This window comes from Myotis myotis, unplaced genomic scaffold (genome assembly GCF_014108235.1).
Source record: "Myotis myotis isolate mMyoMyo1 unplaced genomic scaffold, mMyoMyo1.p scaffold_m19_p_11, whole genome shotgun sequence".
Taxonomy (NCBI): domain Eukaryota; kingdom Metazoa; phylum Chordata; class Mammalia; order Chiroptera; family Vespertilionidae; genus Myotis; species Myotis myotis.
The window spans coordinates 62383476-62410383 of NW_023416315.1; the positions used below are offsets into that span (position 1 = coordinate 62383476).

General features: G+C 37.9%; 1 protein-coding gene across 7 annotated transcripts in view; it reads left to right on the top strand.

Annotated features, from left to right (window-relative positions):
• The window catches only part of UBE2H (ubiquitin conjugating enzyme E2 H), a 113795-nt gene that overhangs the window by 46129 nt on the left and 40758 nt on the right, over positions 1 to 26908 (top strand). For 5 of the 7 annotated variants that reach the window (XM_036328702.1, XM_036328699.1, XM_036328698.1 and 2 more), the window contains exons 2-3: positions 19293 to 19369; positions 19962 to 20036. In XM_036328702.1, the coding sequence (XP_036184595.1) occupies positions 19293 to 19369; positions 19962 to 20036 (152 nt within the window). Of the gene's footprint in view, positions 1 to 18962; positions 19025 to 19292; positions 19370 to 19961; positions 20037 to 26908 lie in introns of those variants that run through there. The other 2 variants (XM_036328704.1, XM_036328703.1) reach the window with 1 other exon arrangement.

Genomic DNA, 26908 nt, shown 5'->3' on the forward strand with positions numbered 1-26908 from the left:
CTAGTATAATATATGGCTTGGCAGTGAATAATATTTACATAGTCATTGATATCATAATCTCTGAATATCAATTTGACCAACAGTGGTGATATAACTATATTCCATGGTTAGGGAGAGGGAATGTGGGGGTAAGGTGAAAATCCTGACTTCCATAATGAGGAAGTTATTTGATAATATTTGTAACTAGAAAATCAAGTAATATATAAGAATGTTATTTAGTTATATGGACAGTAAATACCATTTTAATATGTTTGAATTTTTTCTATACGACCCTCTTGTCTTAAGTAGTCGGGTAAACTATGGCTTTTAACTTTTAGTAAATTGGAGACTAACATATAGTTCTTAAAATGTTGAATTTCTGTTGTTGACAGATTCAAATCTGTGAAAACTTACTATTTTGTATACTGTAATAACAGAAGTAGTTTGGTATAAGGAGCTATTTAAAATATTAGGTCTACCCAAGAAATGTTGAGATTTGATTGTCTTTGAGATAGTTAATGGAAGGTGCTGCATATCTAGTGCATTTTTGTTCATAAATGCTGAAGGGTCACCTTCTCATGCAGGTGCTGTGTTAGACAAAAAGGAGAGAGGGTCAACAGAGTGCATCCTTTTCCCGTGGATGACCCAGCTAGGGCTGCAGTTGAATTGGTGAACAGCATGAGAGAACAAGAGACGGCAGTTTGAGGTACAGGTGGCAATTGGGGTTGTGTTTGAAAGCTTTAATACCAGTATTAGAGAGAGAGTGAGGAAAACCCATTGGCTGATATGATGGTGGTTAAAAAGTAACTGAATACAATCTTTTGAAGGACATTTAGGCACTATCAAAATTTGGTATTTATCCCTTTGACTCTAAAGTTCTTTCAGAAATTGCAAACAGAAAATTGGAAAAGTATAGCAAGAAATATCTACTGGGTTCATTATAACGTTGTAATGGCAAAAAACTGACAACAACCTACCTGTTCACTAATGGATGCTTAGTTAAAATTGATATTGTGGCCCTGACCGGTTTGGCTCAGCGGTAGAGCGTCAGCCTTCGGACTCAAGGGTCCCAGGTTTGATTCCGGTCAAGGGCATATACCTGGGTTGTGGGCACATCCCCAGTGGGGAGTGTGCAGGGGCAGCTGATTGATGTTTCTTTCTCATCGATGTTTCTAACTCTCTATCCCTCTCCTTCCTCTCTGTAAAAAAATCAATAAAATATATTTTTTAAAAAAGGGGGGATGTGACTTAGATCTATAAGTATTGATACAGAAAGATGTCCTCCAAATACTACCTGGAGAAAGATGTTTACAGACTAGTTTACATCTGTGTTTCTGTGGTGATGTGAATGTAGTTATGTATAAACATTTCTGTATAAAATACAAACAATGGTAGTATTTAGGCAACACTGTAGTGTCTGGGCAGGGGGACTAGAGGGTTAGGGGGCGGAAAAGCTGCTTTATCCCCCATCCACAGTTTAAAGCCTAAAACTAAATACTTCACTAGATGAGATTATTTAGTTGTGTTGAAAGGTGTTCTCAGAACTGTGCTCTGCCCTCTGATTTTGGTACCAGAGAACTGTTTGTCTCAGTGGCACCTGAGCCTATCAGTCCTACTTGTCCCCATGGTACAAACATGAGAAGGGGAAACCTTATAGTTTTCTCACCTTTTCAATGCCAAATTTTCTTACTATATATACACCCACTGTCGTATGTGTCAGGTTAGTTTTCTCTTGTTTTGTTAAATAACTTTGATTTTTTTTCACATTGTTTAATTATTCAGGAAGCACCCTTTGTGAGAACTTGATTTTTTATTTCCTTCCTGTATTGCATAACAATACTATCTTTATTCTCTTGCTGTTTATATGTATTTAAATCTCAGACTTCTGTTTAAATTATTAGGCTAGTTTCCATATTATTTATCACTTCCATATCTAGTTATACCTGACAACCCATTTCTTACTATGTGGTAATCATTTCTATTGGTCTTAAGCTAGCAGTCTTACTAGCACAACTGGAAAACTTCCTCAGCTCTATCACTGTTATTTGTGTGATGCTTAAAATAGCTCCAACCACTCTTCATCCTGTGTCACATTGCACATCTAGTTTGTAGTCCCCTTTCACCTCACATCTCTTGACTCTCTAGGGCAGTAGTTCTCAACCTGTGGGTCGCAAACCCTTTGGGGGTCGAATGGCCCTTTCACAGGGGTCCTCTAAGACCATCGGAAAACACATATATAATTACATAATGTTTTTGTGATTAATCACTATGCTTTAATTATGTTCAATTTGTAACAATGAAATTGGGGGTCACCACAACATGAGGAACTGTATTAAAGGGTTGCGGCATTAGGAAGGTTGAGAACCACTGCTCTGGGGTCTTTTGCTTATTTAATAATATTATAGGGTTATCCTATATAATAAAAGGCTAATATGCAAATTGACTGAGCAGCAGAATGACTGGTCACTATGAGGGACACTGACCACCAGAGGGCAAACACTCAATGCAGGAGCTGCCCCTGGTGGTCATTGTGCTTCCACAGGGGGAGCACTGATTAGCCAGAAGCTGGGCTCACAGCTGGCAAGTGCAGCAGCGGTGGTGGGAGCCTCTCCTGCCTCTGCGGCAGTCAGACACCCCCCGAGGGCTTCCAGACTGCAAGAGGGCGCAGGCCGGACTGAGGAGACTTGCCCTCCCCACCCCCCAACTCCCAAGTGCACGAATTTCGTGCACTGGGCCTCTTAGTTTTCTTATAATAGGGTGGGGGTTTTTTTGTTTTTGTTTTTTTAAATTACATTTTAATATATTTTATTGATTATTTTTACAGAGAGGAAGGGAGAGGGATAGAGAGTTAGAAACATTGATGAGAGAGAAACATCGATCAGCTGCCTCCTGCACACTCCCCACTGGGGATGTGCCCGCAACCAAGGTACATGCCCTTGACCAGAATCGAACCTGGGACCCTTGAGTCCGCAGGCTGACGCTCTATCCACTGAGCCAAACCGGTTAGGGCTAATAGGGTGTTTTTTTTTAAAAGCAACTTTTTACCATTTAAAATTTTTATTTCTTTGGCTTATTTTCACTATGGACTTAAAAAAAAAAAAGCAACATCCCAGGTTTTTTTGAATGTTTTTATCCTAGTTCTTTCATTCTAATTATTTATAAAGATAATAAATACAGGTATTTTATAATAGCTACTTGAACATATCAAATAGGATATTTGCCTAATGAGTACCTTTTCATATAGTTTTTTAAATACATAATTTTACTCATATTTTTATTAAAGTATAGTTGTCTCGGAATAATTTTTTATTTTTATTTTTAAATATATTTTATTGATTTTTTTACAGCGAGGAAGGGAGAGGGATAGAGAGTTAGAAACATCGATGACAGAGGAACATCGATCAGCTGCCTCCTGCACACCTCCCACTGGGAATATGCCTGCAACCTAGGTACATGCCCTTGACTGGAATCGAACCCGGGACCCTTCGGTCCGTAGGCCCTCTATCCACTGAACCAAACCGGTCAGGGCGTTGGATAATTTTTTAGCAGAATTTCAAACAAGAAGACACTACTTTTTTCCATGTCACTTTAGATTACCTTTTCATCCTTTTGTTTTTCTATACTGTTTATAATTGCTTCTGCCTCTCATAAGTCTTCCAAATGGATAATAGAAACTAGGCTCAATAGAATGAAGGCAAATTCATTTGTTTTGGAGTGCAGAGTTCTCTCTATGGTAGACAGCAATTTAGCATTTTATCCAATGTATTCATCCATAGTTTGCCTTTTTTCAGTATAAAATCTTGACAGTGATCTTGAACCTTTACGTATTTCTTTGCACAGTTACTGCTTTAAAAAGCCTGAGTCTGTGCTGCTTTCTTTTCCCTTATAATTTTTATGAAATCAAAGTTATTAATATTCGACACTCTATGTTTAATGCATGTGGAGTAGTAAAGGGAACAGTACCAAAATCAGGCGTCGGTCATTAATGTTCTGGACAAGCACTAGGTAATGAGGAGGCGCTGTGACCAGAGCTTGAGAGCAATGATTTGTAAGGGTAAAGTCATTTTGTATGTGCAGTATGTTATTTTTCCCCCTTATCTTTGAGTTTACACGCAGTATATTTGAATTTGAAAGAGCTTGCTTTAAGAAGTTTTCCTTGAGCCCTGGCCAGTTTTGCTCAGTGGATAGAGTGTCAGCCTGCGGACTGAAGGGTCCAGGGTTTGATTCTGGTCATGGGCACATGCCCGAGTTTCAGGCTCAATCCCCAGTGCAGGGCGTGTAGGAGGCAGCCGATCAGTGATTCTTTCTCATCATAGATGTTTCTCTCTCTCTCTTTCCCTCTCCCTTCCTCTGAAATCAATAAAAAAATTACATAAGAAATTTCCCTTGAGATTATTGAAGTCATAAAATTATGATGGGGAATCATTGATCTCTAGAGATACAAGCTCATAGTACAGAGAAAGAAAAGAAGAAGAGCCATGGCCTGGGTTGTGGACCTGGGTCTTTAAGTATTTCCATGACTTTGGGATGTGTTTACTTAAGAGGATGACCACATAGCTAAGACCCCCCCCCCCCCCCCCCCGCTTCTGCTCATTTCTGTGATCCATTGTTTTTCACTCTTCTGTAATCTTCATCTGCTAAATGGGTACCACTGTTTGGTATTTATTAATTTTTTATGTATCACTTTGCAGTTGTATTATATGTCACTTAAAGAGGGCCAAAGAAAATTTTCTTTAAAATGTCACTGATTACTGTGAATGATTCACGTCCCTTGATTAGAACATTTGTGGGTAAGGATTATTAAACACTTAGCTTAATACTGTTTTCATTGCAATCCACATGTCAGGTGTTAGGGTAAAAACTGGTCCAGTGTATTTAAAATGAATAAAGGTGGCCTGGCCAGCGTGGCTCAGTGGTTGAGCATCGACCTATGAACCAGGAGGTCACAGTTCAATTCCCAGTCCAGGCACATGCCTGTGTTGTGGGCTCAGTCTCCAGTGTGGGGCGTATAGGAGGCAGCCAATCAGTGATTCTCTCTCCTCATTGATGTTTCTATCTCTTCCTCTCTGAGATCAATAAACTATATAATAAATAAAATGAATAAAGGAAGTAAAGTTCTCAAAGATTTTCAGAGAAGAGAAGGACATTGGAAGCATGAATACCAAGTGCACTACATAGGTATTCCATAAAGCCCTATTAAATTTCGCTTAGTGTCCTAACCGGTTTGGCTCAGTGGATAGAGCGTCAGCCTGCGGACTGAAGGGTCCCAGGTTCGATTCCGGTCAAGGGCATGTACCTTGGTTGCGGGCACATCCCCAGTAGGGAGTGTGCAGGAGGCAGCTGATCGATGTTTCTCTCCCATCGATGTTTCTAACTCCCTATCCCTCTCCCTTCCTCACTGTAAAAAAATCAATAAAATATATATTAAAAAATAAATAAGTAAATAAATTTCGCTTAGTAATATTTATGAGAAGCTACTTCATGGTGTGCTTTGTCCTTTGTGGATGGTGCAGCAAAAAGCACAGAAGGCACAGCCCAGAAGGGGAGGTCAGAATTTTAAATAGCTGTTACCATTAGGATTTTGTAGAGGGTACCTGGCTATTTGCATTTTTTTGTATCATGGGGAAATTATATGCTGCCTATGACTTCGAAATTTTCAAGTTCAGATGCTGTTGTCATCCTTAAGGTTTTGATTTGTTTTTCTTTAGCCTACTATGATTAGGTAGTCTGCCTTTGGAGTGACAGGGTTCCTTCTCTTCACTTCTCTGACATGTGGAGAGTGGGTTCATCTGCCTCTATACTGAGAACAGAAAAACTGGAAGTTGTGATTAAGTACCTTTTAATGTGGAACTTAGTGCCTTCTAAAATTTTTCAAAAAATATATTTTTAAAGAGTTTTTCTAGATCATTTGTTTGGATTTTCATTGAGGACTTGATGTGCCTGGGGTGTCTTGTGTCCTGAGAATTTTTTTCTCTCTGCAATTCAGAGTTGTATTCCAAGTTTGCACATTTTAAACTGGATGTTTGACTGGCTAATAGTTCTTTGACAGTGAGCATCACCTTTTCATAGAAGTACTGGTATAGTCAGATATATACATCAGTTTTCTGACCAAAAGAAAAGAAGAGCCGAAACCGGTTTGGCTCAGTGGATAGAGCGTCGGCCTGCGGACTGAAAGGTCCCAGGTTCGATTCCGGTCAAGGGCATGTACCTGGGTTTCGGGCACATCCCCGGTGGGGGATGTGCAGGAGGCGGCTGGTCGATGTTTCTCTCTTATCGATGTTTCTGACTCTCTATCTCTCTCCCTTCCTCTCTGTAAAAAATCAATAAAAAATATATTTAAAAAAAAAAAGAAAAGAAGAAATGGTAGGTATGGGAAATTAAATAAAGGCAAATAATTTATTTTTATTATGAGATTAGAGGCCCAGTGCACCGGTGGGGTCCCTCTGCCTGGCCTGTGCCCTCTCACAATCTGAGACCCCTTGGTTTCGGCCTGATCCCCGCAGGCCAGGCTGAGGGACCCCACCAGTGCACGATCGGGGACTGGGGAGGGACCACGGGAGGGCTCCAGGGTCTCGCCCAGTCCCTATGGGCAGGACCCCAGCAGCAAGCTAACCTACTAGTTGGAGCGTCTGCCCCCTGGTGGTTAGTGCTCATCATAGTGACTGGTCGAATGGTCAGACCCTTAGCATATTAGGCTTTTATTATATAGGATTTTTTTAAGTGTACAAATTAAAGGTTAGTTTAATGAATCCCCATCACCCAAATTAAAATTTTGCAATTATTGGTATTTTCTCACGTACCTATTTCTCTTTTTTTCTGAAATATTTTAGGACATATCCCAGGGGTTTTCTTAAATAACCATAATGCCATTACATTTAAGAAAATATGCAATTCTTTGGGAAGATGATTTATTTTAAACATACTGTATCTCCTACCTTTGAATCAAGCTATAACAAGGAAACCAATTTGTGAAAATTAAGCTTTTGATTAACCTTTCATGAGTTAACAGTAATATATTTTTAATTAGCTAATATACTGTTAGTTTATATACATGGATTTATGAATTTTCAGTTAAAAGTAAACAAAGGTTCACTGTTGCTGTGAAATAGCAAAGCAGTGATGTTTGTTTATTAAAGATCTATTTCTATTTTATTGATAGCCTTCTGATTTCTAAATATTTTGAGGTACTTAACTGGAATATGAACTTTTTAGAAAATATAAATTTTATTTCTGTTTTGACTGTATTTCTTTGATCTCAAGATGGCATCGTTTTACCATATTTTTCTTTGCTTTTCTCTGTTACTTTCTCTGCAACTGGTTTATCTCTGACTATTTGACTTTGTAAATCTGCTTTATAAAACATTCTGTTGGGGGTGGAGTGGGGCTTAGTTTTCCTATATATCTTAACACTAGAAAGACTGAAATTTGGTATATACCTATATTGCCCAAAAGCAGTCAAAATGACTGCATTGTGAAAGAATAATATCGGAGCACTCTTCACTTATGTTCCTTAGCTTTTCCAATAACTCACTTCTATGCGACATTTCTTTCATGAATTTAGGGCGCAAAAGAAATAAAATAAACAACTTATTAGAACAAGTATCACTGCATAAAGATTCGAGTAACAAGTACTTGTTTAGCTAATTGAGCAACTGCAACTTACCAAGTATTGACAATTTATCATGTACTTGTATGTTATCATGTGACGGTAATCGAAAAAAAAAATGAAAACTGTTATTTCAATACAGAGCTGAACTGGTCATATAAGAAATTTACTCAATTCAATAATAAGAGTCTAAAATTTCCCCAAGCAGTCAAAATGACTGCTTTTGGGCAATATAGGTATAACACATATATATATACTGGAAATGAAGGAGGGGGAGGTAACTACAATTATTAATAAACGCATTTATATGTTGTACAAAAAGTCACAAAATTCTAAGACATTGTGTCCTTATATACATAATTGTTTTTCTAATTGAAATTAAAAAGCAGTCAAAATGACTTCCTTGGGCAATCTAGTGTTAAACACTTTTTTTCTAAAATCTATTTGAAAAAAAGTATTTTCCTTATGACTCAATTTAAAAAAAAAATTTTTTTAATCTCATTACTTGGGAATCAGGTTGCAGAATGATTCATCCAGGGAAGAACTAAGTAATAGTGATGATTCTCTCATTTTAAAAAATAACATTTACTTGGAACCTGCCAGTGTTTATTTTGTTTCTGACATGGAAGCTTTAAATGAAAGCATAACACTTGAGTGGGGAAAAACTGTTTTCTAAGGCAGTGTGATTTTGGGGTTCCTGGGTGGTAATGAACATGCTTTTTGTATAACTAAATTTTGTGACTTATCTATATAAAAATATTAAAATATGTACTACTTTTTACCCCTTAGATAATGAGCCTTTAAGTGTTTCGTATATCATAGTAAATTGTCAAAATTTTTTGCTTTACTTCTGGATAATACATACTTATTTTGAAATGGCTCTTTTTAAATATGAAACCTCTCCCAGAGGTTGTTGGCAACTTCAGCTAACTAACCTAGTTGTAAATCCACAAACGAACAACTAAAACTTACCTACTTTATGTATTTTGTTTATTGGAGGATGTCTTTCTTAGAATGTTTTTTTTAATCTTCACCCAAGGATATATTTTTATTGATTTTAAAGAAAGGGAGAGAGAGAGAGAAAACATTGATTGGTTGCCTCTCATATGCACCCCAGTGACTGAACTCTCAATCTAGGAATGTGCCCTGACCAGAAATCGAACCTGAAACCTTTTGGTATATGGGAGGATGCTCCAACCAACTGAGCCACATTAGCCAGGGTTACCCTCTTTTTTGTTTTCTTTTTTTTGGCAAAATACAAATTAATTCCCATATGATTAAAACTTCCTAAGCAACACTCAAAGTTTTTACAACATCGTATGGGAATTAATTTAGTTAGAGTCTTGTGTACTTCTTTTACGTTAAAAAAATTCCTATTGTGTCAGATGTAGGGTCAGGTACCTTTGTAGATCTTTTTTTTTTTTTTTTTTTTAATATATTTTATTGATTTTTCACAGAGAGGAAGGGAGAGAGATAGAAAGTTAGAAACATCGATGAGAGAGAAACATCGATCAGCTGCCTCCTGCACATCTCCCACTGGGGATGTGCCCGCAACCCAGGTACATGCCCTTGACCGGAATCGAACCCGGGACCTTTCAGTCCGCAGGCCAACGCTCTATCCACTGAGCCAGACCGGTTTTGGCCTTTGTAGATCTTTTATTTCATCTTCTTCACCTTTTTTAGAGGTTAGGAAACAGGCTCAGAGTTAGTGGTTTACAAGGTGACTCCTTTTAAATCATGAGTTTTCTGTCTGCTTATCATATTGCCACTTGGTTTATACATTTATACTTTAAATTTTAATGTGTTCAAAACTGAATTTAGCATCCTGAATAAAAAACTTGTTCCTTCTGTCCTGTGTTCCACTTTGTTATTAATAGTATCATTTCACCTGTCTGACAAGGCTAAAGCTATTCTTAGATCTCAAACTGGCAGCTTCAGATTGTGGCTGTCTTGCATCTTCATTCATGTGTTCATTTTATAAATACTAATTTGTGTGCCTACAATGTGCCAGAACTCTTTTAGGCTCTAGGAATGTAGCAGTACACAAACCAGACAATCCTGTAGACTATATAGTATATTAGGGGTGGGAATGCAGCTGTGCGCTGTTATACATAGGGTGATCCCAGAAACTTCACATCGGAGCACATGTACTTTGTTTACATTTTGAAATTAGGAGATTGACATAGAACTCTAGTTTCTTGGTTCCTCATGAAAATGAGACATTCTAGCAACACTGGATTTTCTCGTGGCTGTCCCATGTCTAGTCAGTTGCAGAGCCTATGAAGTCTTCTTTTCATCTTCTCCAATCATTCCCACAGCTGTTATTTTAGTTGAGACCTTAAACATTTCTCTTCTGGTTGTTTGCTTTAATTCTGTTGATCACACCTTCAGCCAGTCCTGCACATATAGCTCAGTGATCTCTGTAAAGCACAGTTATGTGCGCAGTAACAACTGTCTCCCTGTTTGCCTGATAAAACCTGTTTGGGGCTCTTTATAATCTGGTCTTGACCTACTTTCTAATTCTCCCCATGGTCCACTCATCAAAATAAAAATGCAGTGGTCCCTGTTCTCTGGACCTATTCTGTGCCTTTTCTGTCTTTGCTTTAAATGCCTTCCCCCCTCCTCTGCATGTCCAAATCACACACTGGTTTTAAGGCCTGTGTAAATCCTTGGCTTCCTTGGCAAACCATTGCTGTCTTTGCCTGTAAGCTGTAAGAAATCTCTTCCTACTCTAAACTCTAGTAGCATTTTATGCAAACTCTTTTTTAGCATTTACTCCTTAGTGGACAGATCTCATCTTCCCTTGATAAATTTTACGCTTCTTGAAAGCAGGTTGTGTTGTAAGAGGAGTTTTTGTTTTCCTTAAGGCACTTATGTGTAGAATATTTAGTAAACCAACTTTAATAGAAATAGAGTCTGTGACCTTTGTGGATTGAATAGATGCTAAGTCAGCATAACAGGTATCTATTTTTGTAGAAAGCTTAAAATATTTTGGGGGGAAGGATGCAGGTACTAAAACTGCTTGAGCTTATGACACAGGTGTTGTTTTGTTAATTGCTCTTCATGTTATATCATTGCTTCTCTCCCAGATCAAGATAAATGAATAAAAAATGCCCTTATTTTTATTCTTTATATGTATATATTTCATCACTGGTAGAAGCCTTTTCCCTCCCTCCTTCTGTCTGTTATTCTTTTCCCCATGTCTATTTTCTCAGTAGCTTTTATTTCTCCTTTGAATGGAGTTCCCTGTCCTCCTAATATGACCAACACTAACCTTTAAAAAACTTTAAAAAAAATTAAACTGCCTCTCAACCAGGAGCCTTTGCTTATTGTACGTGACTATTTTTCCTTATAATTTAAACAAAGGCACATACATCTTTAATTATTATTTTGCCCAGAGGCTGTTTGTCATAGATATTCAAAAGCCATGTTCATCTTCCCTCAGTGTGGTTGGATTTTTCTTAGACATCCTTTTGAAGGCACTGAAATTTTACTTTTCTAGAATATCAGCTATTGATTTACTATCTTGGCAAAGTATTCTATTTTATTTTTTTAAATTGGTGTTCAATATTATATTAGTTTCAGGTATGTAACACAATGATACAGTATTTATATATATTGTGAAATGATCACAATAAGTCTAGTTTTAACATCCTATCTAATAAAAGAGAAACATGGTAATTGGCATACGACCGCTACCCTTCCCATTGGCTAATCAGGGCGATATGCAAATTAACTGCCAGCCAAGATGGCGGCCGGCAGCCAGGCAGCTTAAACTGAACATGAGGCTTGCTTGCTTCAGTGACGGAGGACTGCAGCGTTCCCCACCTGCCTTGCTGGCCTCTGAGCTTGCAGTTTAAGAAACATTGTAACAAATATAGAAGCTAAACAAAACCCCAGAAACCAGCTTTCAGCTGGCTGGGATCTCAGAGCTGGAGTTGATACAGAGTTTCGATTATAGAACCTAAACAAACCAGATACCTACTTTCAGCAGCTGAGGCCTCAGAGCTGGAGCCAAGCCTCAGAGGTAAAGCTGGCCCAGAATAAAAAAAAAAAAGAAAAGAGCAGTTGGGAGCTTCAGTCACAGCCTGAAAACAGCCCTCAGCCCCTCACCCAGACTGGCCAGGCACCCCAGTGGGGACCCCCACCCTTTTCCAGGACACCCTTCAGGGCAAACCAGGCGGCCCCCACCCATGCACCAGGCCTCTATTCTATACAGTAAAAGGGTAATATGCCTCCCAGCACCGGGATCAGCGGAGCTGAGAGGCCTCCCGGCACCGGGATCAGCGTGACAGGGGGCAGTGACCAAACCCCCTGATCGCCCTGTGGCTCTGTGTGTGACAGGGGGCGGGGCCACAACCTCCCTATCGGCCCTGCTCTGTTCGTGACAGGGGAAGGCGCCCCAACCCCCTGATCGGCCCTGCTCTGTGCCTGATAGGGGGGAGCTCCCCAAACCCCTGATCACCCTGCGGCTCTGTGTGTGACAGGGTGCGGCGTCCCAACCCCCCTCTCCCCACGGGCCCTGCTCTGTGTGTGACGGGGTAGAGCCATAACCTCCCCATCGGCCCTGCCCTGAGTGTGACAGTGGCGGCGCCCCAACCCCCTGATTGGCCCTGCTCTGTGGGTTGTAGAGGGCGGCGCCCCAACCCCCGGATCCACCCTGCTCTGTGCGTGACGGGGCGGTGCCCTAACTCCCCTATCGGCCCTACTCTGTGAGTGACAGGGGGGAGCTCCCCAACCCCCTGATGGGCCCTGCTCTGCGCGTGACAGGGGGCAGCGCCCCAACCCCCTGATTGGCCCTGCTCAGTGCGTGGCAGGGGGTGGCGCCGCAACCTCCCCATCGACCCTGCCTTGAGTGTGACAGGGGGCGGTGCCCTAACCCCCCAATCGGCCCTACCCTGAGCGTGACTGAGGGTGGCATCGCAACCTCCCAATCCACCCTGCTCTGTGCATGACAGGGGGCGGCGCCCCAACTCCTCAATCGGCCCTGCTCTGAGCCCGACCAGGGGCTGCACCTAGGGATTGGGCCTGCCCTCTGCCACCAGGGAGCAGGCCTAAGCCAGCGGGTCGTTATCTCCCGAGGGGTCCCAGACTGGGAGAGGGCACAGGCCAGGCTGAGGGACCCCCCTTCCCCCCAGAGTGCACAAATTTTTGTGCACCAGGCCTCTAGTCTGTCATAACATAGTTACAGAATTTTTCGTGATGAAAACTTTTAAGATCTACTCTTAACAACTTTCAATTATGCAATGTAGTATTTACTATAATAGCCAAGCTCATCCCCATGACTTATTTTAGAACTGGAAGTTTGTACCTTTTGATCTCTTCACCCATTTTGCCCACCCCCCAGACTAGTCTTATCTTTCAATATAAAGTCTTTGTTTTCTTATATACTTGCTATTTTTTTCTTCCTCAGACTGTGTATTGGATCTTAGGAAAACGTTGGATCATTTCATGAGCTTTCAAGAGAGCTATAATAGCTAAGTTCTTCTAAATTGTTTATGCTTGTTAAATACTTTAGTATTTAATGATATTGACTACATTAATTTTTTTAGAACTTTTATTATGGAATATTTCAAACATAAATAAAAATAGAACAATAGAATGAACCCCCATGTACCCATTACTCAGATTCAGTAATTATCAACTCAGGGCCAATACCATTTCTTCTAAACCTTTCTCTCTTGACTCTATCCACACTGGGGTTTTTTTGGTTTTAATAATGTTTTTATTGATTTTTTTTTTTTTTTTCACAGAGAGGGATAGAGAGATAGAAACTCAAGGAGAGAGAAACATCATCAGTTGGCTGTCTCCTCCTACTGGGGATCCAGCCTGCAACCCAGGCAATGTGCCTCAACAGGGAATCAAACAGACTACCTCTTGTTTCTTGGGATGGTGCTCAATCCACTGAACCACACTGGCTGGGCCATACTGGCTTTTTTTTAAAATGTTTTTTTATTTATTTCAGAGAGGAAGGGAGAGGGAAAGATAGAAACATCAATGATGAAAGAGAATCATTGATTGGCTGCCTCCTGCATGCCCACTAATGAAGATTGAGCCCACAACCTGGGCATGTGCCCTGATCGGGAATCAAACCGTGATCTCCTGGTTCACAGGTCAACACTCAACCACTGAGCCACACCAGTGGCACTAGATTGGCTTATTTTGAAGCAAATCCAAGACATAATGTATTTGTAAATATTTCCATTTATAACTCTAAAAGAAGGATTTTTTAAAAAAATATATACTTTTATTGATTTTAGAGAGGAAGGGAGAGGGAGAGAGATAGAAACATCAAGGATGAGAGAGAATTATTGATCGGCTGCCTCCTGCACGCCCCCTACTGGGGATCGAGCCTGAAACCCGGGTATGTGCCCTTGACCAGAATCGAACCTGGGACCCTTCAGTCCGCAGGCCAACTCTCTATCCAGTGAGCCAAACCAGGTAGGGTGAGAAGGATTCTTTATAAACATAACCCCAAAGTATTGTTTTTATGATATTTTGCACATTAACGAATATATCATGCTGTTTTCAAGACAACAAGGTAGTGAAGGTTGCTGAGTTTCTTCAACTTCTGTAGTGTGATTAATTTCAAGGAGAATTGTCAGCAAACTGGTCTCAACATACAGAGAAAGAGAGTGGTGTACAAATTGCTTCTACCTTCTTCAGAGAAGCACATTTCTTCACCCCAGTTCCTCAATTGTATGGATATAGTTCAGAGAGACCACCTTCTTTTATTTTATAAACTCATTATTAGTAAACTTTGGAAACAGTGCTGTCTGAATCCTAGGTCCTTGATCAGTTAACACCAGTCCTGTGACACAGGCTTACACCTTGGCTCCCTTTCTGGAAAATTCCAGAACTATATAAAAATCATTTCTAAAATCCTGATAGACATGTTTTGCCAAGAATGTCAGTTATCTCTTGACAGTTTGGCATTAGCCTTTAAATATTAGATTGTATAATCATAATGCCATTCAGGGAAAATAAGGCAGTGGGTGGCTGGCATTTTAAAAGTAAAATGAACTTGGGTTCCTAGGAATGTTAATCATTAGTCTACTGAAAAATGCTGATACTATTTTTTAATAGTGAAATGAGAAGTAAATAAAAAGCAGTATTTTGTTGCTTTGGCCAGTGTTTCTCAGTGGTTAAAGCATTGGCCCGTGCACTGAAAGGGTTGTGGGTTTGATTTCCAGTCAAGGGCATGTACCTGGGTTGCAGATTCAATTCCTGGCCCTGGTCAGGGAGCATGCAGGAGGCAACTAATAGATGTGTCTCTCTCACATTAATTTCTATCTCTCCCTCCCTCCCTCCCTCCCCCCCACCCTCTCTCCCTTCTATCTCTAAAAATCAGTGGGGGAAAAATATCCTTGGGTGAGGATTAACAAAAAAAGCAATATTTCACAAATAACTTAGATGAGAGATAAGTAAAATGTAATTTTATGGGTTTAACACACGTTTACCAGAATAATATCTGAAGGATATTTTCAAGCTTTGAAACTGAGAAAGTAATGAAGGAAGCTTCTAGTGAGTTCTCACCAGTCTGCTAGCCTGACAAGCACATCTTAGAAATAGATCATTACTTTTGTCATTGTATCCTGCCTTCTCATTGCCTTCCTTACCCTTGACCTTGCAGCAGAGAGGAGAAAGTCATGGCCTCTACCATAAATACACATGGTAACAGCAGTCTGGTAACTTTATATATTTTTTGTGGACAAGTCATTCATTTGTGATGATGGAATGGCTTATTTTTAATGTAATTTTTCATTCAACTAAACTTAAATTCTTTTTTTCCATCTAACTTAGTATCTGTACCCCATTCCAAGGCAGCATAAATTTAGCATAGCTTCTCATTTTACCAACTTGGTAGAAGTTTTTAAGGTTTCACTTAGTTTCCTTTTAGCTTTTTATATGAAATGGACTGTAATAACTCTTTAATTTACAGCAGTGGTGGGGAACATCTGGCCCTTGGACCATATAAAGCCCGAGAAATCATTTGGTCTGGCCATGCCAAGGCATTAGGGGTGAGTTAGGTGTTTGACCAAATATAGCAGGTTAATTTTTAAACTGATAATTTTGTATGGCCTGTGAATGATGTTATAAATATCCAAATGGCCCTTGGCAGAAAAAAGGTTCCCCACCCCTGATTAACAATATAGTGTGTAAAGACAGACCCAGTGTATCTGGCATGTGGATTATATCAGGGATTATGGGAAAGGGGGTTTGGAGCATTGATTTCTAATCATGGAAGAGAGATTTGGAGTGACTATTTGGAAAGGAGAATCTTCTTTGGAAAATGGATAAAAGCATGGACTGTATCCCAAACAGACTACAAAATGGAAGAAACCTGGATTTATTCATCATGTAAAGGGTAGAAAAGATATCTTCAATTTTCTAGAAGAGACATCCATGTGGATAATTCATAATTTTAAATGATTAATGAAGAGTAATTGCCAGAGATCAGTGCCATTCATAGCATATTAGTTTTGGTCGATAGATTCTTCTTCTACCGATTTTTATATTATAAAATTAGGTTACGACTTCTTTTTGATAAACTCATTTACTCTTCTACCTTACTCCATTCTTTCATTATCCTTGTAGATTTGTTTAGTTTCGTTTAATGGCTGGGATATCTTTATCTGTACTACTATATTCAGTTGATTGCTTCGGATATATATCCCACATTGAGTGGAAACATACATCAGTGGAGCTCTGGGTGGGTAGAGGTAGACACTAGTAGCAGCCCATTGTATAAATGGTTTATAATTCATTTAACCAATATCCTATTGATAAATATTTAGATTATTTCCATTTAAAAATTTTAATAAACATAGTACCAGGCACACTGTCTTTAGAACTTTTTATTAATAAAATATATACAAAAACTGCATAAATAATTTTTGTAGCTCAATGATAAATGGAACAATAAAGGTGTAACTAGCGCCCTCAAAGTCCCTGAGGGTGCTCAAAGCTCTTTTCCAATTATCAGTCTCCACTAGCCTAACCACTATCCTATCTAAACATCATTGATTCATTTAGCCTGTTTGAAATGTGTGTAAATGGAATCTTACTGTGTATGCTCCTTGGTATATCGTTTCTTTCACGATTATATCTGTGAGACGAATATCTACGTTTATGTGTGGCAGTTCATTTTTGGGGGGTATATTATAGTCTGTTGGGTGACTGTATGTACCATAATTTATACTTTTTATAGTTGATGAACCTTTGGGTTGTAACCTAATTTTTGAATATTACAAATAGTGCTGTGAACATCCTTAGGCATGTGTTGTGGTGAACCGATCGATACATATGTGTCAGGAGAAGCACTGATGAGCATAGGGTGTGCATATGTGCAGCTTTACAGCGTCAAGTATCCAGTGATTGAAACCATTTCATACTCCCACAAGCAGTGCCTGGTTGTTTTTGAAGCATAATTTCGTAGGAGTGAAATTTGAATAAAAGAGTAAATTAATTTTAAGTTTTGGGATATAGTGCTAAATTTATCCTCAGGAATACTAATTCATACTCCACTGAACACTAGGTTTTATTTGGCTTTCATCTTTATCAATTTATAGTGAAAGATGTCTCATTTCTAAACTGAGTTGAACTTTTTATAGCTTAATTTTGCTCATTTGAATTTTCTTCTGTTAACTTTGCTATTCTGGCCTTTTCTTTGTTGAGGTGTTTCTAATTTTGCTTACTGCTTTGTTACAACTCCTTATTTTTTTAAAATAAAATTTTTGGTCATATGCTTTACTTCTTTTACTTCTTAGTTTGTCCTTTGATTTAACTGTATTTTACAGTATAGAAGTTTTAAATGTGTGTGTGTGCTTGCATCTGCTATTCTTTTCCTCTGTGGTTTCTGGCTTTGGTGCCAGTCTTGGGAAAGCCTTTTTACCCCCAAGATTTTTTTTTTAAGTGTTTTCTTTGATGACTTTATTGGTTATATTTAATATTTAGTGTAACTATATTTGACTTCTTTCACTAACACAAGGGTACTTTTTAAAGTTTTAAAACAATTTAAACATGTACGCTTCTATTTATTTCACTAGCATTAGCTTTGGAATATTTTGCAGGTGTCAGAGCGTGACTGGTCAGGAAGAATGTAGTATACCAAAGCATACATGTATGTGTCATTTGACCATGAGACATAAAGCCAGTTTTCCATTGTGGATACTGTTTGAATCCTTTCAGTGTGCATGTTACTAAAGTAGCTAGATCAACTTAGCATAGACTAAATCATTTTATTTAATGTCTATAGTGGATATTGTTCAAGGCTCTTCAACAAGACTTTGCCAAAAATAACCCTGGTCTCTCTGTTCTGTGGCCCACAATACAGGATTGGAGAGACCAATACTTCATTTCAAACCTTTAAAAATACAATTTTTCTCTATTTAAGAGATCATTTAAAAATGTTTTGGATTATTTCTCTTTTGCATAATAGTACATGCAGTTTGTACTGCTGATTTAGATGAGACCAATCTGTCATATATTTTTTTAAATGTTACAGTGGCCGTAGCTGACGTGGCTCAGTGGTTGAGCGTCGACCTGTGAATCAGCAGGTCAGGGCACATGCCTGGGTTATGGGCTCAATCGGAGCGTGCAGGCGGCAGCTAATCGATGATTCATCATTGATGATTCTGTCTCTCCCTCTCCTTTCCTCTCTGATATCAATAAAAATATTTTTTAAAAAATAAACGTTAGAGTGGACTTTGTGAGTTCCCCAAAGCCCTTACCACCACCTAAAATTCCTATCAGAGTTATTATTTAGACCATAGAGCAGAGACATAAAACAGATACTAGACCAGTAGCCCTCTCCTCTACTGAAATGGATTGGTTTGGTTTGTGTAATTGAATCCTAGTACCTGAAAGGGGTGAGAATCTCAAGGAAAGGTAAGTTTTTGAGGAAGAGAACACAGAAGTGTTAGTCCTTTGTGATTATAGCCCCAGAGTCCCCCAGTCTAAGGGGGATGGAGGTTCAGGAGGGAGGGAAAGTGTAGGTGAAAAGAAACACTTTAGATAAGATTTAAACTATTATTTATTTATTTTGCTGGTCTTTTGCATTTGGTAGCACAGTACTTGTAGCAAGGTTGTGTCTGTATTTTGACAATTTGCTAAGCCAGGGAGAAAATTGTGGGGACTTTTCTTAGTAAATCCATAATTTTGGGAGCATAGCATTTTTAGTTTAGGAGAATGGGTGTTTTCCCTGAGTATTTGAATTCGACTAAAGGGGATAATGGATTTATGTTAAAGGCTCATTGGGGATCAGCTAGAAAGGAGAGAGTATGAGGGGAGAAAAATTAAGTACCTGTTTTTCATTTATGTGCAGGATGTACAAAAAGCCGTCTCATGCATTTTACATATTTAACCCATTTGATCCTCACAGAAATCCTATGAAATGGTGTTTTCCTGAATTGTAAGGAGAGAACAAAGACTCTGGGAGTGAGTTCACATTATTTTGTCTAGGCCCACAAACCCCAATGGCAGTTCTGGGATTTGCACTCCAGTTTCTGAATCTAAAGCCCATTCATATGCTTTTCACAAGAGTATATATTGCCTTCTAAATTACCAGATTTATTATATCTCTTAAATATTTCATCAGTTTTATATAAATGTTGATGACACTTAAAATGGCATAACTAAGATGTCATCTTTAGTTGACATCTAGATAATATAAAGCCTGTGTGATTTCCTTTACCTTCCACCTTAGCATTGAGAGTAAGCATGAGGTTACGATCCTGGGAGGACTCAATGAATTTGTAGTGAAGTTTTATGGACCACAAGGAAGTAAGTACATGCGTTGGTCTGTGTTCTTCTATTACAGTTTTTATTCTCTTTAATAGACAATGAAAATATCCAAGACAGGTGGTGATATATGTGGTTTTTGAAAAGTAAATTTTGAACTTTAGAACCAGAGAGGAAATCTCGCTGTTATCATAGTTACTTCATATGCTTTTATCTGTATGTGACAGTATTAAACATGAACTGTAGATTCTGGGTTTTGTATGGATGACTATAATGATGGCTTAGGGAAATGTGTTTTGTTGTTTTATTTTTGTTTATGATATGTGTGTTTGGGAGGGGGCATGGGTTGGATTGAGATAAGAGGTTATTACTTACCAAATAATTGGATAGTGTTTAATACTTTAAAGAATCAGGTAACCTGAAGGGAGAAAGTGAATCTTTTCTCATTTTCTAACTGTAGATTTTTAAAGAAAAGTACTTTAATCTGAACATAGAAATATAAGAGGTCCCTGACTCTCAAGGGAATTTGCAAGGTTATCAAAAGAGATTAGGATTTAATGTTTAATTTACACTCGGGTTTATTTTCTAATTTGGAGACATATTTTAATGTGTAACACTTTTACTTTTCTTTTAGCACCTTATGAAGGCGGAGTATGGAAAGTTAGAGTGGATCTTCCTGATAAATACCCTTTCAAATCTCCATCCATAGGTAGGTAATTACCCAGTTTCTCTCCTTAAAGAGTTTTGATATTAAAGAGAAAAAGAAAAAAAAAATCCTATGTTTTGTGGGAGATAATTCCAGAAATGGCTTGTTAACTGAATTTTTCCTTTTTTTACTTTGGTTAAATTAATAAGTGATGTTTTATGGGGGGGGCTTCCATAGTGTGACAGAAGATGTTTAAATATACCCTTTGCCTGATTGTAATGACTACAACTCTAGATTTTTTTTTTCAGGGTCAGATTAAACAATTATAAGGCTCACTCACTGTCTATTCAGGCTACAAGCAATACAATAATAAATATATCTCGAATTTCATTTTAAACGCCAGATTGTTGGAATTAATACTATGTAGTTTCTACTTTAATTCTGTCATTTAAAAATCCTCTCTGTACCCTTCTTTGTTGTTGTTTTTTTCACTCTAGCTCTGGGTACCTAACAATGAAATGACCATTTTCAGTTCTCTTCACTCCTAATCTTTAGTCCTTTAAACAGCTGAAGAAACTTGCGTAGCAACCCCAGTGAGATTGTATAAAGAAGTTTTCCTCACCTTCATCTTCCTTCTGCCCAAAGGGGTGATATTTTTAAAGTGTCACCTCCAGTAAGGCCCTTGTGACAATTTAGGTATTTTTGTGTCAGATGCAATAGAGGTATATCTGATTGAAGGTTGACACCTTAATTATTTTGAGATTATAAAATGGTAGTAATTTAGCTAAGATAGTAACTTAAGCCAGTTTTTTAAAATATAACTTTTATTAATTTCAGAGAGGAAGGGAGAGAGGGGGAGAGAGAGAGAGAGAGAGAGAGAGAGAGAGAGAGAGAGAGAGAGAGAGAGAGAGAGAGAGAGAGAGAGAGAGAGAGAGAGAGAGAGAGAGAGAAACATCAGTGATGAGAGAGAATCATTGATTGGCTGCCTCCTACATGCCTTCTACTGGGGGTTGAGCCCCCTTGTGCCCTTGACTGGAATTGAACCTGTGACCCTTCAGTCCGCAGGCCGGCGCTCTATTCACTGAGCCAAACCGGCTATGGCTTAAGCCATTTTTTAAAAATTTCATTCTGTAGATTATTTTAAAATATTCTAAAATATTGGCCAATTTTAAGAAAAGGACAATATAAAATTGGAATATATTGGACATTCTCTGACAGTCACACCGAGCCTCATGTTCATAATTGCCTGATTTAAAACATCTTGCTGCTGCTGTGGGCTTGTCTTTGGAACTAATAGGAGATTAGACACATTCGCCTGCCCCAACAATAGGGTTTTTAAAAGAGGTAGATCAAAGACATTCTGAGCTTTATGCTTTGATTTTAAGCCCCCACAATTCTGCCTAGGATAAATAATGCAGAAAAGTTAGGATAGTCACAGACTAATTCTCAGTTGAATGCAGCAGCCTCTCCCCTGACATTTAGCTATTTTATAGGCTTTAGAGCTTTATGCTATAGAAATGCTACAGAGCATCTCTCATTTCTTCTCAAGCTAGGAACTGTTAGTTTTCATTTGAAGAACAAACTGATGATTTCCTCTTATGGTCTCTTGGGTGAGTTTTCTAAACTCAGTAACTGTGGATAATTGAATTGGAAGTATCCCCATTGCTACAAGGGTCTCTAAGCTTCAGAGTTATCAAATGTTGAACTAGGAGGGAGCTGTGAAGTGTTGAGTCTTTAGACAGGATATCTGCTTTACTATCTATGTGGTTGGCAACAGCCCTATCCCAGGGCCATTCTAGGGTAGTAGGTTCTACTCAGTTTGGGACAACTTTTCCATCATGTTGTGCTACCCTGTCCCCCATTTACTTCTGGACTTTAGGGTCTTTCTTTATGTAGGTATTTTAAACCCTTATGCGGTTGAGTGATGTGATCTTTAAACTTTTACAAACAGAATTCCAAACCATATAAATTCATTCAAAGACATTTCATAAATTTACTTAGACCTATTTACTTAGCCTTAAAAATTGGCATGCTAAATCTAGTTTTGTTACCCTAGATTCCTAATCAGAAAAGAAACAGTATACCTTGTTGAAACAAACAGTGAATCTATAGAAATGCAATTACATGTATCCTGAAGAAATGTAGTTATTTCTCAAATCTTGTCTTAACATACTTTTTCAGGTAATAAAATTGTTTCATCATAACTTTCAAAGTGAAAATATCTACACTGTGGACATTGTTAATTTATTAACTAACGATGTAGCAGAAACCTATACACTTTCTTATATTAATGATGTAATGTGAAATTGGTTGAGACAAATGACTAGGCTAATTTAACTTCTTCATAATTTTTCCTTTGCCTTTCTGAATGCTTTTAGAACTTTGTAATACCTACAAATGTGTACCATATTCTCGTAAGGAAGTAGATGTAGTTGAAATATTTGTACAAGCTGCCCTTGTTTCCTCCAAAGAAAGATTGCATAAGAGAGTTTTAATCAGTTGTGTTGGGTGACCCATTTTCAGGTCATCAACAATGTAATTACTGTTGGAATGTGCTTTAAACACTTCAAGGGGTAGTGGCTCACTTAGAATAAGCAAGGCTTCCTTTTCAAGTAATATAGATAGTTTTAGAATTATACAGAAGGGCAAGGAGATAAGAAAAACCCAGCCTCAATGTTCTTTATAAACCCTGCCTCTTATAGGGTCTAGGCAGGCATACACTCCTTCCTGAGCCAAATTTTGAGCTCTTAAATATTAAGATGTATAAATTTAGATTAAGCCTCCTTAATACCTAGATCTTGGAATTAAAAATATATATGAATATATTCTTTTTTGTTTTATATTTATATATAAATATAAATGTGTGTATATATGTGTGTGTATGTGTATGTGTGTGTATATATATACACACACACACACACACACACACACACACACGTACTTTTTAATTGTATAAATGCTCCATATCCATGGTAGGAATGTAAGAAAGTCCAGGTGAGCAAAAATTAAAATGTCTCATAATCCTATCCCTCACTGGATATCATTATTACATTCCGGTGTATGTACTTTAAAATATTTTTCTGCATATTTAAGTATATATTCAATATAATTTGACATGCTTATCTTTGGGGTGTCCTCCAAACATAGTTTGAGAGAGTTTTCTGTATTTACATGATTTCATGAGGTATAACTAAAAATTTCCTTTTAAAAACAATTTGCATCTTTAAATGTTTTTTTCAAAATAGTAATAAAGCTACCTCAAATCCTCTTTGGAAAGAAAAGGGATATAAATAGACACTTTGGGAGGTTATGAATTTACTCTTACAATGCCATCATTGTTCCAAACATCGTAAGCTCATCTTTTGGAATTTTACTTTCTCTTTGAATATCGTAAATGATGGCAAACCTTGATGCTTTGAAGCTGGATATAAATTTTTGAAATGGCTAATGGTCATTTAATCCCAGAGAATAAGGTGAATGGGAAAACTGAGTATCATTAATTGGAGTAAAAAATTATGTATGATTATGAAATTGACTTAAGTAAAGGATTATGATTTTCTTATAAACTGACCGTATGGGAGTTTTCAACGAGAACTCCTTTAATCCCTTTAACATCATTGAAATATTTGCTTAGTTTTCCTGATGGACTGCTTTGAAATAAATCATCTTTGATTCTTTCAGTTCTGATTTATTTGAAAGTTCAGTTACTTTTATCTTTCTCATTCAGAAACATTCCTAGAATACTTAGCAGTGCTGCAGGGTGTCTCCAACTGTAGCGTTAGGAGAGTGTGATTGGTCAGTGGAGTGATTCTGGCCCTGGTTTTCCTTGACCGTGAGAATGATACCATCTGAACTGTTGCTTCCTCTTCTAGAAAATGAGATATTATAATTAAATGAACTCTGCATGTTTGATATTGACCAGTGTATAAAATACTCAGGATGTTTGGCATTCTACTCGATAATTAGGAAGGTTTAAGGTTTTCACTAGTTAGGGAGAGAATATATCAATAGATGAATATAAATAAAATATATCAATAAATAAAATATTGCATATGTTTTAGTTACAGTGTGCCATTGCTTTTTAGGAGAGGGGTGAGGCGGCGCCTCATTTGAGGGGGAGAGAGTGTATAGAGGAGATACGTGTTTCATGTGTTGAGAATATAGTCTTTACAAAGCCTCAGAGATGTGAAAGTGCACATGAGATCTGTAGACATACTCTTTTGAAACCCCAAGTAATTTTCAGTCCATGAAGATTTTGTTCTAAGCAAAGAAGTTGCTCCAGAGACTGCCATATTCCATACTTCAGAGTCACAGTAGTCAGCCATTACAGATGTGCTCATCTAGTAAGAGAAAGCTTTTACCAAAGAAAACATAGACTTGCAGTTGCTGTGGGGGTGAAGTAAATAAGTGATTTCATAAAGAGGGTAATATAGAGCAATTATTTATAAAAATAAAGAATAACCACTAAGCATAGGATATAAAATGGTTTTATGTCTAATCACGTAATGCAGATTTATTAATGAGAGAATATATGACTTATCAAATTGATAGGTTAGATGTTATTGGTAAAAGGTATGAGATGTAGCCAACCTAGCCGGACATACTGATCAATAAAGATTTTATGTTCTTTGGGTCATTTTACTTAAAAATTAAATTATCTAAAGGAAATATTCAGAGATGTGCTCTAAGATTATTGTGCAAGAATATGTACATTGCAGTGCTGTTTTTAAAACTTAAAAGATGGAAGCAACCTAAATGACCCAGTTGACAACAGTTAAATTATGATACAGCCTAATGAACAAAACGTTTTACAGCCTTTACTCATGTTTTAACACATCTTTAAAGGTACACACAGAAAAATGTGTAACTTTATATAGTGTAACTATTTTTTTCCATGTAAATTCCAAGTATGAATGACAAAATATTGAGTATATTAAAGACATTTTTCTGTAAATTTCCAAATATTCTACAAGTTCCCTTTTGTTCTAAAAGTAAATGTTTTTAAACATATGGCAAATACATGTTTTTTAAATATCCTGTCTGCATCCTTGTATGAGCCTATACTTTTCTTGTCTTCTACTCTAGAAAGCCATTAAGCTATCTGTGGCCAGAATGCCCACCTGGTGGCTTGCTAATAAGGACCTATTGCCCCCACACGGTTTCCCACCAGCTTCCTTTCTTTTTTCCTTTCACTGTTAATTATTTATGTGCATAAGTGTAAATACTGTTTTCTTTCCTTTGTCTTTCTGACTATAGTTTAGCTTACTCCATCTTGTGTACGGTCTTTACACCTTTACACTTAACTATTTACTCCTTTCTTTGCTTACCCTTTTCCGTCTCTTGGGCTGTTGTCTCCAGCAGTTCCTACTGCTTCTCTCTTCAGTCCCACTGTTCCACTTGTTTTCCCCCTTGCTCAGTTTTTCTCTTCATTTGAACTAAAAAAGGGCCCTGTACATAGCTAATAATAACAACAATACTACTTTCATTAAAACTGAGGGAAAATATATCTTCTAATAAAATATAGACACGAAATAGTAGATTTGAGTTTTTTAGCGTCTAATGGTCTTGAAAGTACCTTGAAGTCCCCTCCAGGATATACCGTAGTCTTCATCAGATCATACCTACTTTACTTAAACACTTTGCATTTAAGAGAGTTGTCATTTAACCTTATTTTTAAATTATTACTGGCTAATATAGTAACAGAACTGCATTCTACTAATTTCAGGTAGAACTATAGAATACTTTAGAATCTTTTGTAAATAACCTTATGACCAGTCTGGGTACTCGGTCACTATTTACTTTTTTTTTTTTTTTTTAATAGAAAACTATGTTGTAAGATCCAGCTAACAAGTCTAGAAACTAACTTTTGAAATACTGTTTATGTGTATGTGTATCTCTATATTAACAGTGAGGAACAGCCTCTCCCAGGGGCAGGCTGTATGTACTGCAGGCTGTGTGTCTGGACTGCAGTTTGATGATACCAAAGCTGAGCGTGTAGAGGAATGGTTGGTTGAGAACAGGATTTTGGAGGGACCACTTAATGGTTTGCTGAATGCTGATTAGAATGCCCAGGAAAAACCTCTGCTCCTTCTGCAGTGGAATTGGATGTCAGTAGCATATAACATGAATAAGCCACACCCACTGAGTAAATGGAGACAAAGTGAAAAAGTCATAGGCAATAATAATAGTTAAAATACTATATGACACTGTACTAATGGCCTTCACAATTAGGTCAGATTTTCATTTAAATAGGATGGTTTAGATCAGGGGTCCTCAAACTTTTTAAACAGGGGGCCAGTTCACTGTCCCTCAGACCGTTGGAGGGCCGGACTATAGTTTAAAAAAAAAACGATGAACAAATTCCTATGCACACTGCACATATCTTATTTTGAAGTAAAAAAACAAAACGGGAACAAATACAATATTTGTATTTGCATGTGGCCCGCAGGCCGTAGTTTGAGGACCCCTGGAGATCATCCTGTTCCAAGGGAAACTAGATTAAATAACATGTCAGAGTCCCTTTCTAAATCTCCCAATTTGCTGTAGGTTTTTTTGTTTATTTGTTTTTTCTAATCCTTACCCAAGGACAAGTACACTGATTTCTAGAGAGAGGGGAAAAGGGAGAGAGAGACAGACACCGATGTGAGAGAGAAACATCAATTGGTTACTGGTATGTGTCCTGACTGGGAATTGAACCCTCAACCTTTCAGTGTACAGGACAATGCTCCTACCAACTGAGCCACACCAACCAGGGCTGCCATCGGTTCTTAATTAAAAGATGCTCTAATAATCATTGCATCATATTCTTTTTTTTTTTTTTTAATATATTTTATTGATTTTTTACAGAGAGGAAGGGAGAGGGACAGAGAGTCAGAAACATCGATGAGAGAGAAACATCGATCAGCCGCCTCCTGCACACCTCTTACTGGGGATGT